Source organism: Psammomys obesus, unplaced genomic scaffold, assembly GCF_907164565.1.
Source record: "Psammomys obesus unplaced genomic scaffold, mPsaObe1.curated_primary_1811, whole genome shotgun sequence".
NCBI classification, from domain to species: Eukaryota; Metazoa; Chordata; class Mammalia; order Rodentia; family Muridae; genus Psammomys; species Psammomys obesus.
In genome coordinates this window covers 327,886-346,902 of record NW_026590405.1, presented here as the reverse complement: position 1 = coordinate 346,902, position 19,017 = coordinate 327,886, and the positions used below count along the sequence as shown (strand labels likewise).

Genomic DNA, 19,017 nt, shown 5'->3' with positions numbered 1-19,017 from the left:
TTAAAACTGCCCCAGTTACTTACTTACCTTTATATCCATAGATCAGTGCATTCTCAGCCCTCACCAGAGAAGCTGCTTTCTGTAACTGACACTCATTTAGAGAACCCTCAACTGGTCAAGGTGCAGAGACTAAGAAACTAAGGCGTGTTCAGCCATAAATGGGACAGCTGTATTACATTCACTCCTCCCAAAGCTCAGGGATCATTATGAAAGAAGGATCAGAAAGATTCTACAGCCAGAGGGGATAGAGGACTACAAGGAAACCATGTTTTCTGACTATAAGGGGGCAGTTGTACACATGAACTCACGGCAGCTGTGACTACGTCCAGGCATGCATTAATGAGGGTATCATGAAGTTGCACTCCTAGTGAGGAACTGTTGGCAACTGATGGCTGCTGTGATAATAGCTGTGGTAATACCCCTGAGAGATTACCCATGCTCCAATATATAGCCCACACCTAGGTACATACTGGCAGCATTAATAGAAGGAAAGAAGGAAGGAAGGAGGGAGGGCCGGAGGGAGGGAGGGAGGAAGGAAGGAAGGGAGGGAAGGCATATGAAATTGGGAATAAAACACAGTGATGGAGGGATAAGGAAGGTGTTGTAGGGAGATGGATAGATTTGATCATCTACATTTCTTTCTCACTCTTTTCTTTCTCTGTCTCTCTCTTTTCTCTTTTTCTTTCTCTTTTTTCTCTCTTTCTCTTTTTCTTTCTTTTTCTCTCTCTATTTCTCCTTTTTTCTTTTTCTTTTTTCTTTCTTTCTCTCTTTCTTTCTTTCTCTTTCTCTCTCTCTCTCTCTCTTTCTCTTTCTTTCTTGTGTATGGATGTTTTGCTTGCATATATGTATGTACCATATGTGGGTCTGATGCCCACAGAGGCCAGAAGAGGGCATCGCATCCCCTGGGACTGGAATTGCAGGTGATTATGAGCTGCCCATGTGGGTGCTAGGAATCGAACCAGGGTCCTAGAAGAACAGCCAGTGCTCTTAACTATGGAGCCATCTCTCCAGCCCCAATAATTTACTCCTTTAAAACAAAATTAAATTGAAATTCTCTTCTTTTCTCCTCTCTTCTCTCATTTCTTCCTCCCTCCCTCCCTCCTTTCCTTCAAGATAGGGTCTCACTATATAGCCACGGCTGACCTGGAAGCCTATGAAGTCCAGGCTGGCGTCAAATTCATAGAGATCCACATGCCTCTGTCTGCCAAGTACTGGCATTAAAGCCATGTGTCACCATACCTAACTTACACTGAATTAATGTATTGTAAATTCATTGTATTAAATTCATTGCATGTTGACAGAAATCACATATACAGGAAAAGTTTCTGCCACAGTAGACATCATTGGCCTTAGTGTTGTGTGCCTGACTGGCTGACAGAAACATTCAAGTTTCTATTGCTGGCACAGGGGTCTGCTGCTGTCAGACACGTGTGGCCTCTGCAGAAGAGCAAGAAAAGTAGATTATATTCTCGTTGAGCAGCATTTTTTTGAGATTTTACTTTTTTATGTATATTGATTGCTTGCATGTACTATGTGCACACAGGGCCCACAAGGCCAGAAGAGGGTACTGGCTCCTCTGCAACTGGAGTTACATATGGTTTTGACTCACCATGTAAGTGCTGGGACTTGAACCTGGGTCCTCGGGAAGAGCAGCCACTGCTTTTAGCCACTGAGCCATTTCTCTAGTATCCACAGACTATATTCTAATAAGACCATGCAATGAGTTTGATCTCCTTCTCTCAAAGGACCATGGAGTTACCCTCTTCCCCACAGAAGTTCTGGATTACTTTGTAAACTGCCAGCTCAAAACAGATCCCGTTTCCTGAGAGGCACTCAGTAAATGCTTGTCCAGTGGATTAGTACAGTCTAAGATGGCTGACAGGGCCAGCACCTGGCTGGATGTGCAAGTCTGCTACACTTAACAGTGTGTAAAAAAAATAAAAACAAAAAACCCAGACAGTGTGTTATCAAACCTCACACCCAGTGCACGCCCCAGTGGGTGTGGCCTGACACAGCTTCAGCCCTTCTCTGCTCTCCCTTGGCAGGTGTGCCTGTGAACAGCAGAGTGTCCTCCAAAATCCAGCAGCTGCTGAATACCCTGAAGAGGCCAAAGCGCCCTCCGCTGAAGGAGTTCTTTGTGGATGATTTTGAGGAATTACTGGAAGGTAGAGTTCTCTGACTTGATCCTCCATGTTTTCGTGGATAAGTGGCCACAAAGTCTGGAGGCAGGCAAGGGTGCATTTCCTGTGAGTCCCCACATGCTGTAACACATGTGGTGCAGCGTGTAGTGGTCACCGTCAGCAGCGGTGAGCGTGGAGCCACACTGATGCCCCCTGCACACAGCAGGTAGAACTTGCGGCTTACATTAAAGTGACCTAGAATTTCTCCGTGCAGCCTGTAGTTAGCACCTCACGAAAGTGCTTTCTGCCTTTTGTTTCATTTGGATGATTTAATTTTTTTTCTTTTTGATTCCTTAAATTTGATTTAAACTTTAAGTCTGAAATACTTGTCATCCCGTGGCTTTAAAGCATTTGATTTTAGCCTCTCATTTATAAATGATACATGTTTCTTTTTTAAAAAGAAAACTAGCAAAAGTAAAAGGAAGCACATCGAGCTTGGAAATAAGCCACTGCTCATATGTGTATATTTATGTATGTATGTGTGTGTGAGTGCTTATGCATGTGTGTATGTATGTATGTGTGTGTGTATGCATGCAGACAACAGGCACCTCACAGCTAGCCCTCACTACCTTGCCTCTGTGCCATGTTGCATAATGGGCATCTCCTCTACACCTGACTAGAACCTGGTTGTCCTTGATAATTAGATAGTACCTTTTAAGTTCAGAGTTCATAGTATATGTTTCTTAAAGCAAAATTTGGGGGCAGAGAATGTAAAATCACCCTGCATAGGCTGGCTTTTTTCTTTTAAAGATTTGTTTATTTATTACGTATACAATGTTCTGCCTGCATGTACACCTGCATGCTGGAAGAGGGCACCAGACCTCATTATAGATGGTTGTGAGCCACCATGTGGTTGCTGGGAACTGAACTCAGAACCTCTGGAAGAGCAGCCAGTGCTCTTAACCTCTGAGCCATCTCTCCAGCCCCCGCATAGGCTGGCTTTAAAGACGTAGTCTTCCTACCCCAACCTTTTCCGAGCCGGGTTGCAGGTGGGTGCCACCATACTCACCAGCGGTCTTTCTTTTTCTGTTTACATCAGAGCTGTTGGAAAGAAAAGTCTTTCTCCTATCGCCTTCCAGGGCTGAAAATTGAATCCAGGACCTCACACATGTAGTTGAATACTCTACCACTAAGCTGTGTCCACAGCCTAGAGAGCAGTTTTATTGAACACTGGGGCAGAGCTGTTTACATAACCCCTAGAAATAGACTTTTCCTCTCAAATAATGCCAGTGTGTTTTTGTAATTATTAAACTTCTCATTTTACTTTATGTGTGAGCGTTTTGCCTACATATATGTACATGTGTGTTGTTGGTGCCTGTGGAGGTCAGAAGAGGGCACCCGATTCCCTGATGCCTGACTGCAGAGGTGGTTCTGCTTACCCTAAGTGAGCCAGTCACTAGGACCTGTTTTTCAAGCGCTAAAGCCTTCTTAATTTGGAGCTGTGGAGTGCCACCATGCCACAGACATCCCCAAAGGAGGAAGGTAGAAATGCCCTGTACTCACCTTTGTTGTATCAGGCTGTGATTAGCAGAATGGTGAGAATAAATACCAATGGTAATTAGCATCTGAAACTGACTTCTTTTAGTCCTTTGGTTAATTTGTCTGTGACTAAAATGATGGAAAACAAAATCTGAGTATATTATTGTAAATCTTTTATAATTTTGGTTACAAAGTGAAATCATAGAGTACAGTTATCAGTAAACCAATGTGTACATTGTACTGTGAAATGTTGGGTTTAAAATTTTGATGTTGCTTTACAGTTCAGCAACCAGATCCAAATCAGCCCAAGCCTGAGGGGGATCAGATGGCAGTGCTGAAGGGAGAGCCTCTGTCTGTGGGGACTTCCGGGCCGCCATCTCTGTTGGCTGCACTGCAGCTGTGGGCCACAACACAGCCCAAAGCCCCCTGCCTGACTGCCTTGGATACAGCGGGGAAAGCCACCTGCACCCTCACCTATGGCGAGTATCAGCAGAAAGCATTGGGTGTCCTGTTCACGGGATACTGTTGTATACACGCCACAGCAGACACGACACAAGGTGCACACCGTAAAGCAGGAAAATCCACCCAGATGGCACATTTTCTTGTTTGTCTGTTGTGGCTCTAGCTGTCCTGGAAGTCTCTATAGACCAGGCTGTCCCTGAACTCATAGTGATCCACCTACCTCTGCCTCCCGAGCGCTAGAATGAAAAGGTGTGTGCCCCCACACCTGTCCTGACCACACTCTTGATGTCATAGCTTTATATAACAAGTTTGACACATTAGAGCATTTTCTCTTACCGCTGAGGGTGTCTTAGCTCTTTGTGCTCTGTATTTCAGGGTCTGTTCATGAAGTAGCTTGTTGAGTGTCTGAATCTGAGATTTTGATGGGCATTGCTTTGAATCTGTTTGGGAATTAATAACTTCACATTTTTGAGACTCTGTTGTCAATACTGTCGTATACTTTTTCTTTCTTTTTTAACGTGTGTGCATGCATGCACATGCTTATCATGGCATCCACATGGAGGTCAGAGGACAACTTGAGGAAGTCATTTCTTTCCACCATTTGGGTTGGCAGATTTTATGACAAGTGCCTTTATCCATTGAACCATTTTGCTGGCCCCTGATTATAATTTTCTATGGAGAGCCTTTTATGTCTCTTGTGACAGTAACTCATAAATATATAAATAGTTTTGTAGCTTTTAGGTTCTCTTAAAAAAACAAATGGTGGCCAAGCAGTGGTGGTTCACGCCTGTAATCCCAGCACTCAGGGAGGCAGAGGCAGGCTGATCTCTGTGAGTTTGCGGCCAGCTTGGTCTACAAAGTGAGTCCAGAACACCCAAGGCTACACAGAGAAACCCTGTCTTGAAAACACCAAAAAAAAAAAAAAAAGATCAAATGGTGTTTGTATGTTGATAAATCCGGCAGCCTTCCTAAATTCACTTGTAAAAGATTCGCCAAGTGCATAATCATATCATCTGCACACAACAGTTTTACTTCCAGCTATTTTACCCTCTGCCTTCTGACAGTCTGATGTTGAAGGCAGACGTCCCTGCCTTGCCTCTGCTCTCATAGGAAGGTCCTTGATAGTTCCTGTTCAGCTTTTAATGTTACTCTCTCACATTAAGGAAGCTTGTTTCCTCTCATTCTTAGCTTAAGGACTTAAATCTTTAACAGTCATTTTAAAACTGTTTATTTAATTTTCATCTACCTTTTGGGATTATCACCTTATTTTTTATTTTTGCTCCGTTAACATGGCAGACTATGCTGATAGTCTCAGAGTTTGTATTCTTGAGGTAAAACTGACTTGGTCAAGAGGCGTTACTGACGACAGACAGCTAGATTCTGTTGGGAAATGTGGATGATCTTTTCAAGCAGGCTAGCTGAAACCTATTTGTAGTTTGATCTTTTTCTCATGGGTTTCTCGGGTCTCACAGTTCACACCCGGCAGTATAGCACCTGCTTTAGTGTTATTTACATACGAGTGTTTATTCAGAAGGAGAACATGGCTGCCAGACTGCACACAAGAAGTTTAAGGAGCTGAACCGGTGTCTGTGTCTCCTCTGACTCAGTGCACTGAAGTTGAAGCTGCTGGGGGCTGTTAGCAGTGGACTCCTGTCTTCCTACCCAGACACATGCTGTCCCCGTCACTTCTCCTTTACTGTGTCCTTTCTCAGTGAAGCTTTTGATTTTTGAGAACTCACAAGGGACGGGTGTAAACATGGGAGCTGCTCTCTGTGATGCCTCATTCTAGTGTTGCGGGTTCTCCCAGCTAACTCGTAGGGAGGGAGGTATAACTCATCTCCTGAAAGTCCCGCACTTAAATGACATCGTTAATGAGTCATAAGAAAACATTCAGAGTGCAGTGTTATTTGGACAAGGCAGTGTGATATGTTGTCGTGTTCCTAGAAAATGATACACACTCTACATGTGTGTACACATACATACACATAGTGTGGCCTTTTGCTGACTGATTTTTGTAATACGATCTTATTTGTATAAATAAAAGTAAATTTAGGTTGTTTCTTGAGAGAAAGCGGTGGTGTTCCTTGTGATATTGTAGGAAATAATTCAGTTGGAAGCCGAGGGAGGAATAGTATGGTATGGGATACATGTTCCCTGCATTAAATGTTAACTACTAGCTTCTTACAACCTAACATTGCTTACTGCTTTTGTTTTGTTTTAGGCAAACTTTGGAGTCGGAGTTTAAAATTAGCTTATACTCTACTTAATAAACTGACTAGTAAGAATGAGCCACTGCTTAAACCCGGAGACAGAGTAAGTAATCTAGAATATAATCTTACAGAAGTGTGTCAAAATAGAGACCCAAATATGTATCCTACTGAAACTGAAGTGCTGTTGGTCGTTTAGAGTTATAGTGTTAATGTGGGAGGTTTAGATTTAGCAATGAAAAAATACTTAATGTGGGAAAGCTCTGTGATAAGAGCTAAATGATGGCACAGCAGGGACTCGGCAGCTAACGTGGGTAACGGGCCGTGGAGTCGGAGTGGGCGAGCTCTGTCACCATAGGAAGCTCTGCTGGGTTGGACTGTTCCAGGTAGGCTGAACAAGAGTTTACCCCAGAGCCACTAGTTGGTTAGGGTGGAAGGTGACAGAGGTGATGAGAGTGAGGGGTCCTGGTAACAGGCGTCCGACAGGAAGGTGTCAGATTAACTGGGAATTCCAAGGGGCTTCTCAGCACTTTACTCCCTCATGTGATTCCATCCACAGGAAGCTTCCGTCTAAGGAAAACAGGTCAAAGACAAAGCAAAGGGAAGAGAGGGTGAGTGAGAAAGGAAGGAGGAAAGTAGAAAAAACTACTAGGTGCAGAAGACAAGGTCTAAACAGTAATGTTCCTTGAGATCTGAAATTAAAATGCTTCGCAAGTTAGGAAAAGGCGTCTATTTAGAAAGACCAAGAAGTGGAAAGTGAGCTGGGCACGGGGCATGTCTGCGATCCTAGCACTAAAGAAGCAGAAGGCTTTGAACTCCAGGCTGGTTTGGTTTACATAGTGATACTCTGCCTTAGGAAACCAAAAATGCGGGACTCAAGAGATGAAAGCTCAGTGATAAAGAGCACTTGCTCTTCCAGAGCACCAGGGTTTGGTTCCCAGCACCCACATAGTGGCTTATACTAGTCTGTAACTCCACTTCCAGGGTGCCCAGTGTCCTCTGTATGCATGTGGTACACATAGATATACATGCAAGCAAAACATTCATGCACATAAAATAAAACTAAGTGACCCTTTCAACAAATGAAGGAGGGAGAGGTGGTAGCAGAAGAGAGCAGCATACACAGGAAGAACAGAAAGAGAAGTGACAGCCCAGCACTGACGATACCATGATCAGAGAAGAGACAGGGCAGAAAGCAGAGTCACTTGACTAGCGGTGGCAGAATGAAGCTCTGTACCTGGAGAGTGTGCACACTGAAGGGGATTGCAGGCCCACGCCAAAGCGTACAAGCCAACTGTGTAGCCCCGGGCACAAAGAATCTTAGAGGTCTTTATGGTGGGAATAGAGAATAATGTGTACACAGAACTAGCCATCACAGTGGCTTTGAAACTTCTTAGCAGTGAAACTGGAGGAAGTGGCCTCAGCCTTGTAGTGGGAAGATGGTGTTTTACATGCACTTCCATTTCCAAACAGTTTTCAGAACATGTGTGCACATGCATGTAGAGGACAGAGTACAGCCTCAGGTGTTACCCTTCAGGAACTCTTTACCTTGTTTTTTTCAGGCAGGACCCCTCACTGGCTGTCAGCTTGCCAAATAGGGTAGACTGGACAGGCCATAGAGTCCTGGGGAGCCACTGTGCCCACCTCCCCACTGCTGGGATTACAGGCACATGACACCATACCTGGCCTTTTAAAATGCAGGTTCTGATCAAGCTCAGCTCCTCATGCTTGCACAGCACACTCTTTACCAATGGAGGCATCTCCCCAGCCCCTAGTTTATTTATTTATTTAGAAAGCATTCTTATAGAGACAAATACTTCCAGATACTTTCTTGACTTGTGAGAGAATCTGTACAGAGAGTTAAAATGAAAAGTTCAGCAAGCTCATAGTGACTGCTGGGAAAATCACGCTCCTGTGATAAAGTACCTTACAGAGTGCATAAACACACCTCAGCATAACCGATTCTCCAAAAGCACCTTCTCTGTAGCAGTGATCTTGTCTCACGCTTATAGCTGAGGCAACCACTATTTAATCATCTTTTGAAGGTTTTCTTTTCAATAAGCTTGTTAGATACGCAGCTTGTAAACCTGAAGTACAGAATGAAGATAAATAGACGTAGCTTAAATTTTGTCTTGGAATTTGAGGGATAGAGGTAAGCCACTGTTTGCCTTTTCAGAGGCTCTCAGTTACTGTTCTGACTTACTACTTATGATTACAAGACCAGATACTATATTTTGGTCATGTAAAATTTTATTCCATAAATAGTTATGACTTTGGCCATATAGTATTTTTTTAAAGGACAGTTGGGATTATGGTAGACCCAAATAAATATTTATATGGTTATAGGAAAGAAAACAGATACCTAATTTTTTTAAAAAATAAAATGCAAGGAAATAAGTGTTTCTAAATAATGAATTGGGCTGGTATGATGACTTAGTGGGTTAGACACTTGCCCCCAAAGCTGATGATAAGACTGTTCATTGACAGTGACAGTCTGTGGATGGGTGGTAGATCTGGCTCTCAGTCTGCACGCATCAGAAGGCCTTAGCTTGCAACTCTGAACACTTTTGTTCCATGTGTAGTCAAGGCTGTACCCTCAACTGTTTGCTCAAAGCTATATGAGTATGGAAATTTGAGGGACAAGAAGGAATTCCAACATTAGATTTTTTTTTTTTAGACAGGTCATCTCTATATATCCTTGAACAAAATTAGATTTTCTGAACTAAATTGAAAAAATAAAAAAATAAATTATCTAATCTTTATTTAATTAACAGAAATTCTAAAAGATGAAAAATATCAATGATTCCTGAGCTCTCATAGTTTTTGTTGTTGTTTTCCTCTTGTAGGTGGCACTTGTGTTTCCAAATAGTGACCCCGTTATGTTCATGGTTGCATTTTACGGGTGTCTTCTGGCGGAGCTGGTTCCTGTCCCTATAGAAGTACCACTAACAAGAAAGGTAACAAGATGGGGGTCAGGCCCTGGACTCGGCCCCTCTGCTGTTGTCTTTAGGTGCTGTGCGATTAGCTCCCTCTTCACAGTGGGATGTTGGCTTAAACAGGTTCCTGGAGGAGGCAAGCATCAAACAGCCTCCCAAGACCTTCGAGGATAGCTGCATGGAGTTTGCCTTACAGACGGATCTGCCCTTAGGTGGGGCAGAGTTCTCACTCATATCATCTGCCTGAATTTCCCAAAAGAGATCATGGGTGTTTTTGTCTTCCTTTGTGACTCAGGCAGTTTTGGTGTTTTAGTTATTAAATGTCAAATAAATGGGATATGTATTCTCATGCATTTCTTGTTCACTTATGTGGCAGGCAGTTTTTTCAGTTCGTGAGTTGTTACTGTGAGGAACTTGACTGATGTTGGATATAAGTATCAACAGTCTAATTTTTGAAAATATTTGAGCAGAATACTGATGTGTTTTAGAAAATCAGGCATTTTTGTGTTTCTTTTACTTGTGTTCATGCAGTTGGTAACATGAGCATTATGAATAACAAGTATTCAAGAACCCCATAGTGTCTCAGGGATCTAACGGGAGAGCCATGAATCTGAATACAGTGATTCTTAGAGAAAAACCTCAAGATTTCTTAAGATCATATAAAGGAAATGATGGAAGTTGCTGAGGGCCATGTACAAAAGAAGGTCTGAGTGAAGGGAAAGTGTTTCTGTATATGGTGACAACTGTGGTGAGGGCAGACCTCCAGGGTCACTTGTGAGTGTCAGACTTGAGTCACTATTAATTTCTGTTATGTTTAGAGTCAATTAAGACGTGCTCAAGTCCCACTATCCAGACCTTTACATTTCACTGTAAATAAACAAAAACAAACAAAACAACTCCTTCTAAATTTCAAATACTTGTCTCATTTTCATGAAAATAGAATAGCTTGCTGATAATAAGACTGAATTATTTTGCAAGTTTTACGAAGGGTGAAAGAACCACAGCCTGTGCTCTAGCCGTTGGGGTGCAGTTTTTGCTCCCCACCCCACCCTCTCACTGTCCCCTCCCCACCCAACAAGCACTCCTCCTCCTCTGCCATTGCTCTGTCTTCTGTAGGATGCAGGCAGCCAGCAGGTTGGGTTTCTCCTGGGCAGCTGTGGGGTGACCCTGGCCCTGACCACAGATGCTTGTCAGAAGGGCCTGCCCAAGGCACCAACAGGAGAGGTGGCGACGTTCAAAGGTGAGGCTCCCGGGTCACAGGAGTCCGAGTTCTGGCCACACCTTCTAGGCATGGTGTGCCAGAAACCAAACCCAAGGGCTGGGGAGTGGGGGCTTTAGCAAAAGTGATACCTTCTAGGCTTTTGTCTGATTCAGTTCACCTGTTATGCCCATGTTCATCTGTTTAATTAAAAGGAAATGAAAATAAAACTTACTCCCACAGCTCCTGTGTTACTGGTGACTGCATGTTGGAAACAGGCTCCATATGTGTGGTGCAAAGCCTTCTGACTGCCTTCCACCCCTTATCCTGTTTGCTGTCACAGGTTGGCCCCCCCTATCCTGGTTGGTAATTGATGGGAAGCATCTGACGAAGCCTCCCAAAGACTGGTACCCGCTGGCCCAGGATACAGGGTCCGGAACTGCCTACATTGAAGTAAGGACATGCTCATTGGTGTACAGACATCCCTCACAGGCTTGGTTGGGCCTGGTTTTTATAAAAAACAAAACAAAACAACTACTTAATGCTTTAGGGCTAAATGTTCCCCTTATATTACCTCTACTCCAGGCACATAGTGCCATATGGAACCTTACTTGGGTCATTTCAAATTTTACTCTGACCCAATTCATTCCCAACTGTCCTTCCTAGGATGCAAGCAGTTAGGATGCAGCTGTGTGCACTTGTCCTCTAGCACTATTTCAGGTCCCCTAAGAGCTAGGACATAAAGCTCTAAGGGAGAGATGGCTCCAGCTGCTACTTCTCAAGAGTCATCAGCCTCCTTCTGTCTGGTGTGGTTATAGAAACATACATCACTGTTTTTCTTCCTTGAAATTTTACAGTATAAAACCAGCAAAGAAGGCAGCACAGTAGGGGTCACTGTGTCCCACTCATCGCTGCTGGCGCAGTGCCAGGCTCTGACGCAGGCATGCGGGTACATGGAAGGTAAGGTCAGACATCCTGGATTGCAGCTCTTGCCACCTTCGTAGGTATCTGACATACCCGGTCTCCCCCTAGAGTCCGTTGCTGTGCATAGCTCATCCACCATGTGCATAGCATGTTAACTTTCAATGCAGCTGCACCAGGCTGAGATGCAGCCATCTACCGGTACCCTTGGGAGAGGGAGGGTCTTGGCTTATTCAGGACTGGGGGGAATAAGGTGCCCCTTTGCAGAGCCCATACTGCTCCGTTAGGGCAGTTTCAATGAAGTCATACTAACACTGACTTTATGGCGTGTGAGACTTGCGCACCAGTGATTCGTATGCATAGTGGCTGGGTGGATTGTTGATGTGCTGAAGGGCAGTGCAGTTTGCATTATGAAAAGTAGAAAACACTCATCCCAGGACACCATTTCCTGCTCCTGTTTTCATTTTCAGTAAATGTGTTTGTGGCTTGAGCAGTCATGCATGTAAATGCTTAAGTATAATCTTTATGCTCAGATTATCTTTGTTAAAGGAGAAGCAGCCTCTAATTTACTTTAATATTAATTCTAAAATAATATTATTTTATATTGCTAGGTAATAAATTATATATACTTATAAGACCAATATGAAATACATTATTTTAAATACTAAAATTAGACTCATGGTAGTTTTCTTACATTGCAAAACTGGAATTGAATAAATTGGAAAGTAAAATTGAGAAGTATATTTAAATATATAACATATGGATGTTTAATCTCAAGAGTTAGTCTGTGGCCATAGTCATAAATACCTTGTGTAGATTTGGAGGAGGATTTTCAGGTATTTCCAAGGACTTCAGTGATTTTTAAAAGTTAGTTCTATAAAACCAAGTCCTGTGAGTTCTTCCAATCTAATGCCGATCATTTCATTCATTCCACCTTAAATTGGCTCTTCAGCTAACAGGGACAGGGAGAGTGTCACTTACAGTGCAACCATATTTCTGTCCTGCATGTTACTGCTTCGTACAAGTAAAGATGCAAGGCTGTGGGTGTGAGATGGGGAGGCTGTGGGTGTGAAAATTGGAGTCTGGTAGGAAGCTGAGAAATAAGAGTGTTGTGGCAGTTTGTCATCCTTCCTGAGAGGTGGCCCTCAGAATGGTGGGACCACGCAGTGACCTTCCCGCACTTCCTGCTGTGTGTAGTGCTCCTTGTGCTGTTGAGTTAAGATCGGCATGGACCTCTGCTCCCGTCGTCTGAGCAGGTAGTTTAGCTCGCTGTGAACTGGTGCATGGTGTTTGGAAGTGCCGTCTGTTTCCTGAAGCTCTGGTGTGCTGGTTACATACTCATCTCAGGATGTGCTCGACGTGTGCAGGATTTATGGAGAGCTGTTCATCAGTTTAACTTTCTGTGTCCGCTTGCAGCCGAAACATTAACGAATGTGCTGGACTTCAAAAGGGATGCTGGTTTGTGGCATGGAGTCTTAACAGTGAGTGTTGTTTGCTAGTGATTGGGGTGGGAACAAGAGATGAACCAAACCCGTGAAATATTGACATGCCACTTTGTTAGGTTTGGTTTGCTTGCTCTGGCATAGTTTATTCCTGCCTCCCCCTGATCTGGTCCATTTCTTTTTTTTTTTTTTTTTTTTTTTTTTTGCAGAGTGTCATGAATCGGATGCATGTCATCAGCATCCCATATGCACTAATGAAGGTCAACCCGCTCTCCTGGATTCAGAAAGTGTGTTCCTATAAAGGTACTTGCTTCGTCTTTCTTTAAAGAATTCCCTATGAGCTGGTGTTTTGTAATTAAGAAAACACGAAGGCAACATAGAGAACTAGAGGTGTGGGCTGAAGAGCCATTCTGGTCTAGATCTGCTCAGTGCCTGGACAGTTACTTGCAGTGGAGTAACTGGGCTCTTTACTGGAGGACCAGGAATGCCTGGTTTTATTCTTTTAAAGTTTCTTTCACAATCACATCGGTATTCCTAATCATATTTTTTGAGATGGTTTTAATTTGCAGTTGGATCTTTTAAAGCCACCAGTAACAAGGCTGTTGTTCAAATGATATGGTCTGTTGACAGGCAGGATGGGATGGATGAGATAGGCCGGTTGTGGAGCCTGTGCCTTGTTCTTCTTACCTTCCATAGGTTGAGGCATCTCTCGGTACCAGTCAGGAATCCCTGCTCATGTGACTGCACAGTTCCAGCATCCTTTTGTTTCTATCCTGTAGAGCTCAGCAGCTTCTAAGACTGACTTACTGTACCCAGCCAATGCTGATGACAATATATACTTTGTAGGCATATCCCAGATCAGCATTCCTATTACGGAATGTCTTTCATCCTATTTTATGGAGTAAGACAAAGCCTTGTTGAAGGGAGTGGGATTCACTGGCCTCTGCACACTCATTGAGGCTGACTCAGTTCGTTCAAATCCCAGTTCATTTCACCTCATGACCTGGAGGCTTCCAAAGCCCTGCAGCACGAATCAAGGGTCAGCACCCTGGGGAGAGACAACGTGCAGCATGAGATGGAACAACCAGATAAGATAAAACTTCTAATTAAGCAGAGAAGTCTGGGGGACTGGAGAGATGGCTCAGATGAGTGCTGCCTGTTCTCCAGAGGAGCTGGGTTCAATTCCCTGCACCTACTTGGTGGCTCCCAACTGTCTGTGAGTACAGTTCCAGGCACACACATGGTGCACAGGCAGAAATGCAGGCAAAACACCCTTACATAAAGTAATGAAATAATGAAAATTAATTTTTAAAAGGCTGAGGCTGGAGAAATGTCTCTGGTTAAGAGCACTGGCTGCTTCTCCAGAGGACCCAGGTCTCCAGCAACCATATGGCAGCTAACAGCCATCTATAACTCCAGCTGCAGGGAATCTTATGCCACTTTTCTGCCCTCTGTGGGCACTGTATGCACATGGTACACAGACATAGGAGCAGGCAAAATACCCACACATGTAAACTAAAAATAATAGGCTGGAAAATAGGTCTGTGATATCTAAAAATGTATCTCAGAATTAAGCTTTAAGGAGAAAAGGGAGTAGGTCAGGAAGCACATGAGATAACTGATAATAGATAGCAGACAAAAGTGTGGTCCATAGAGCAGGTCCTTCACCCTCTGTGTGGTGAATAGGGTGAAGCACAACAGTATTTTGAAGTGAGGGGCTGGCTGCCCTTTCGACACATTCACCTATGCTCCCTTCTCTTTGTAGCCCGGGCTGCCCTGGTGAAGTCCCGTGATATGCACTGGTCTCTCCTGGCACAGCGAGGCCAGAGAGACGTCTGTCTCAGCTCTCTGCGCATGTTGATTGTGGCTGATGGCGCTAACCCATGTGAGTAGACTGTGTGGTGCAGGGCGGATTTGTGCTGCGTGCTCCCACTGTTCTTGACTCGCCACCAGGACTAAACACCCTATTAAAATGGAACATGTTGAACAAAAGTAAAGCTTTACCACTGCCTTGATAGGTGTCCTATACTGTTTTGTGACATGCTGCCTCTTGTTGGTGACTCACTGGTGAGTTGCGTAGTATTTACTATCATGCTAAGTTTATAAGACGTTTTAATACAGTTGAGATTTTTAATGCAAGCCCATTGTTTTTAAGAGGTCACTGGATTATGTCATAAATAGGGTCCCTGATTTGTTAGGGACCTCCTGATCCTCTTGCCCTTTAGCGTTAGGCTTTCCCTTGCTTGGTTCTCAACCCCAACTTCCTTCACAGGACCCCAGCTATTCTTCCTCCATGTGTCTCTGGCCAACCCAAGCCCTCCTGGAGGAGAGCTTTGTGGCTGCTGCCTAAGCACTGAGGACCCTCCTGTGTATGACAGGAGTGTGACTGCCTTTGTGGTGCTGTGTGAGCTTCTTAGGGCCAGGACTGCCTAGGGCCTGGGTCAGGTGTCCTCTACGAGAGCCTCAGTGACACTTGTTGAGCAAGGGACTTCTTTTGCAGCACCAGTTAGTTATCCCCATTCTTCTGTGTACCCCATCCTTCAGGTGAGCAGAGCAGGCACCTAGTACCCCCAAGAGCCTCTCATTCTCTTGGTGCACACCTGAGACAAGCAAGGCGTCTCCCTCCCCCATCCATAGTTTCTCATCCCTGCTCACGTGCACAGCTGCATCCAGTGGTCCGTTGAGCACATCACTTCCCTCCAGTATTTCTTTCTGGGGATAAGTGTTAGCCGTAATAGCCTTGTCTTGTTTCACTCCATCCACATTCCTCTAGGTACCTCATAACGAGCTTCCCCTTCATAGGCCTTACCATGCAGCTCATGTATTGGTCCGTTATAATGCTGTATCCAGTCTTGGTAACATGGAGCAGTCTGTTGTCTTCCTTCCTTAGGAGATCCCTCCCTCCCCAAAGAATGTGAAGCCTGGGGCCCCTGTGATGCCCCTTTCCGTCCTAGGTACCCCTGGGGGGAGGGGTTTATAATGGAACCCTAGGGTCACCATGTTGGGCCATAGTTACTTGAGTCCTGAGCAGGCAGAGCTCCTTGTTGCCAAGTTTTCACATCTCTAACACCCACTGTTAAGGCCTGCCACCCCTGAGTGACAGGAATCTACCCAAAGGAGAAGAGGCAGGACATCCTCGGGAGAGTGTCGCCAAAGCTGCTGCTAGAAGCTGCATTTGCTGTGCTATCAGCCTTTAGTGCCAGGCCTGGCTTTGTGGGGCCCCAGATGTTCCTCAATTTCTGGCAGGCTCCATGCTGGTTCTGAGCCTGCAGCACAGGAGAGTGGCTTCTACTAGTAGCCCAGGAAAAGGTCCAAGAGGGCGGGGCCTCAGTAATAAACACAGGACTAAGAGACTCCTGTGAGAGACTGCCAGACTCTTACTTGTTGGTGAGTTGGGAGTGATCGGCTGTGATTTATGGTAACCACACCTGCCCTAAAAAGTGTTGCTGTGACAAATTGTAGCAGCGATCTTGTTAAGACAGCTTGTGTGCAGCTGGGACTCAGCCTGGCTGTCAGGTGAGCATGGTGCTCTTGCCTCACTGGCCTTCCAGTTTGCTCTCATGCTCTCCTTCCATTGCTTTACACAGGGTCAATATCTTCCTGTGACGCCTTCCTCAACGTCTTCCAGTCCAGAGGTCTGAGGCCAGAGGTCATCTGCCCTTGTGCCAGCTCTCCTGAAGCACTAACGGTAGCCATTCGCAGGTAACTGAAGTGCGTGCTGTCTCCTGTGAACGCATTCAAATCTTCTATCTATTATGGGGTTACCTATGGCCCCAAGTTTGGAATGTTCCTAGCTATTGGGAATCCTGAAGAAGGACTTAGTATCCATGTTCCAGTCTCCCTCAGGGAGCAGAGGTGCAGCCTGCAGTTCCACACCCCTCACCAGTCTAGATCTGTGCTTGGAGCTGGGTAGCGCATTCCTGGAGTACACTGGATTCTCTCAGTGTTGTTTTCCTTATGTTTCTTCCCAAATTGAGACCTTGCTATTTCATGCCTGATCTTCTGTAAAAATTATAACTAAGCAAGAGTTCCTTTATTCTGAGAGGGTCTGCTGGCCGTTGGCCTGCTGAAGAGAACATTTAACTGCCAAGAAAAGCATCCAGTACCCTAACCTCTAAAGCCCAAGCTGTTTTCATGGATATTTCTGCAGGCATATTTTTTTTAAAACTATTTCGTTGGGTTCTTATATATCTACCTTCCTTCCAGCCCCACCTCCAACATTAGGTAGGAAAGAAAGAAGGTTAGAGGGGGAAAGGGGACGTAGACCTCTGTAGGCTTCTTCCTGCTGATTAGAGACATTGGGTTCTTTGGGGGCAAGTCCAGTCTTAGCTGTCAGAATATCCAGCAGTCCAGCAAACCGGAAGTCCAGCAGCAAATGCAACAGCAACAGAGCAGCGGGACGAACCAGCAATAGTGGGACCTGCAGCCGCCACAGGCCCTCTTGGGGATCTCCCATTTATACCCTCCCCAGAGTCTCCAGAATTAAGCTCTCTGCAGCTGGCAAAGATCACGCCCCTGCTAGTGCATGAGGCAAATCATAATCACCTGCCATGAAGCAGCCTCTTATCCCACACCCAGGTTTAAAACAGAAACATTCATGTCTCTTCACTGGGCTTTTAAACATTCTCACCGCATGTTTCCTTTATGTCACACCTTACAACTTGGAGTAGGGCTTGAGGCTGCCCCGAGAGACCCTACCCCATCTGTCCTAGTATCCTAGTATCTGGGCCCTGGGTTTCTTCCTATATTTCTTGCACACAGTACATTGCTCCCAGAACATAGTTAGGCCCAAAGGCAATTTTCTCCCCTGATCATGAATCACCTGTTCTTGCTGATCCTGCCCTCGAGAACCACTCTGTGGAGCTTCAGGCCACATGGCTTATAGCAGAAGACATCTCTTTCAGCTTTGTACCCTCAGCCCATTGCTACAGAATTGCCTCATCCCTGGTCCTGTATGCATTATGCTCATAATTTTGAGAGAGTGTGTGGCTACAAACATGTAGGTTTTAAGTAGCTATTTTATTAATAGCGTTCAAAGCAGCGTCTTCATCTTTCACAGACTATGAATGGGGCATGTCTTGGGAAGGGCTCTGTCAGGCCATCTGCTGTGGGAGGTAATATTTTATAGATACCATGGGGCTGAGCCAGCTCTATGCATGCACAGTATCACACAGCCCATTGCGGCACTGTGGCCTCCGCCAGCTCATCTGCCCTCTCCCCTAGGGCTTAAGTGAAGGTCATGAGATAGCCAGATAGAGAGTGAGTCACCTCTGATGACCCATGTCAGAGGTCACACAGTGTCACTTGCCCTGTAGTCATGGACCTACTTCTGATGAGAAGAGTGTCAAGGCCAACCTCAGAGAGGGACATGAGCTTTAGAACACACTGTCCTGACAAGTCCATACACAGAGCAGGTGCTTTAGTGAGGAACTGCACCTCAGACGAGGCTGGCCTTCAGTGTGTCTTCCTTGGAGTGATAGCCCTTGCCAACAGGCCTGCTGGTGCTCCTGTTCTCTAGGCCCCCAGATCTGGGAGGACCCCCTCCAAGAAAAGCTGTCCTGTCAATGAACGGCCTGAGCTACGGTGTGATCAGAGTTGACACCGAGGAGAAGCTGTCAGTCCTCACTGTTCAGGATGTTGGCCAGGTGATGCCTGGAGGTAAGAGGCAGCCAGAGTGCATCTACATCCTGCTCTGATTGACACAACAGAAAGAGCAAAATGCACCGGGTATGCCAGATTGCTCACGGTATGCCAGGCACAGTCCTCTAGCCTATGGCTTTTGGAGGCATTTAATGCCCTGCAGTCTCCATAGGGGAACTTAAGAAAAAGCAGATGCCATAGATGCCTGGATGATGAGGTCACCTGAGTAGTAGGTTGCAACATGCACCTGTGGTGACAGATGTGGAAACTTCCCAGAAATACCTGTGGGTTCAAAAAAAAAAAAGCCAGGTGCAGCCTCCTGTGGTAGTTGGCCTGAGCACTTTCCTGCCACTTTGAGGCAGGGTGGCGAGAAGGGGTGTGGGGAATGACCCCCTCAAAGGAACAAAGCATCACTGAGGAATAGTGGCAGAACCTGGTCAGGAGCCCTCGGTGACACTGTACAGAGCCCACAGTGACAGTGACCTCTCCCCTTCCTGCCATGGGCAGTGTCCTGCTCCTCTGTCCTGGCTTTCTTTCTAATGCTGTGATGAA

At 45.2% G+C, this 19,017-nt stretch overlaps 1 protein-coding gene across 3 annotated transcripts in view; it reads left to right on the top strand.

Annotated features, from left to right (window-relative positions):
- Positions 1-19,017, top strand: part of Dip2a (disco interacting protein 2 homolog A) — an 80,314-nt gene that overhangs the window by 32,294 nt on the left and 29,003 nt on the right. For all 3 annotated transcript variants that reach the window (XM_055606961.1, XM_055606963.1, XM_055606962.1), the window contains 12 exons: positions 2,046-2,165; positions 3,941-4,138; positions 6,343-6,434; positions 9,175-9,285; positions 10,381-10,504; positions 10,806-10,915; positions 11,320-11,422; positions 12,800-12,864; positions 13,035-13,128; positions 14,591-14,710; positions 16,413-16,527; positions 18,344-18,483. In XM_055606961.1, coding sequence (XP_055462936.1) covers positions 2,046-2,165; positions 3,941-4,138; positions 6,343-6,434; positions 9,175-9,285; positions 10,381-10,504; positions 10,806-10,915; positions 11,320-11,422; positions 12,800-12,864; positions 13,035-13,128; positions 14,591-14,710; positions 16,413-16,527; positions 18,344-18,483 — 1,392 coding nt within the window. The remainder of the gene's footprint in view (positions 1-2,045; positions 2,166-3,940; positions 4,139-6,342; positions 6,435-9,174; positions 9,286-10,380; positions 10,505-10,805; positions 10,916-11,319; positions 11,423-12,799; positions 12,865-13,034; positions 13,129-14,590; positions 14,711-16,412; positions 16,528-18,343; positions 18,484-19,017) is intronic.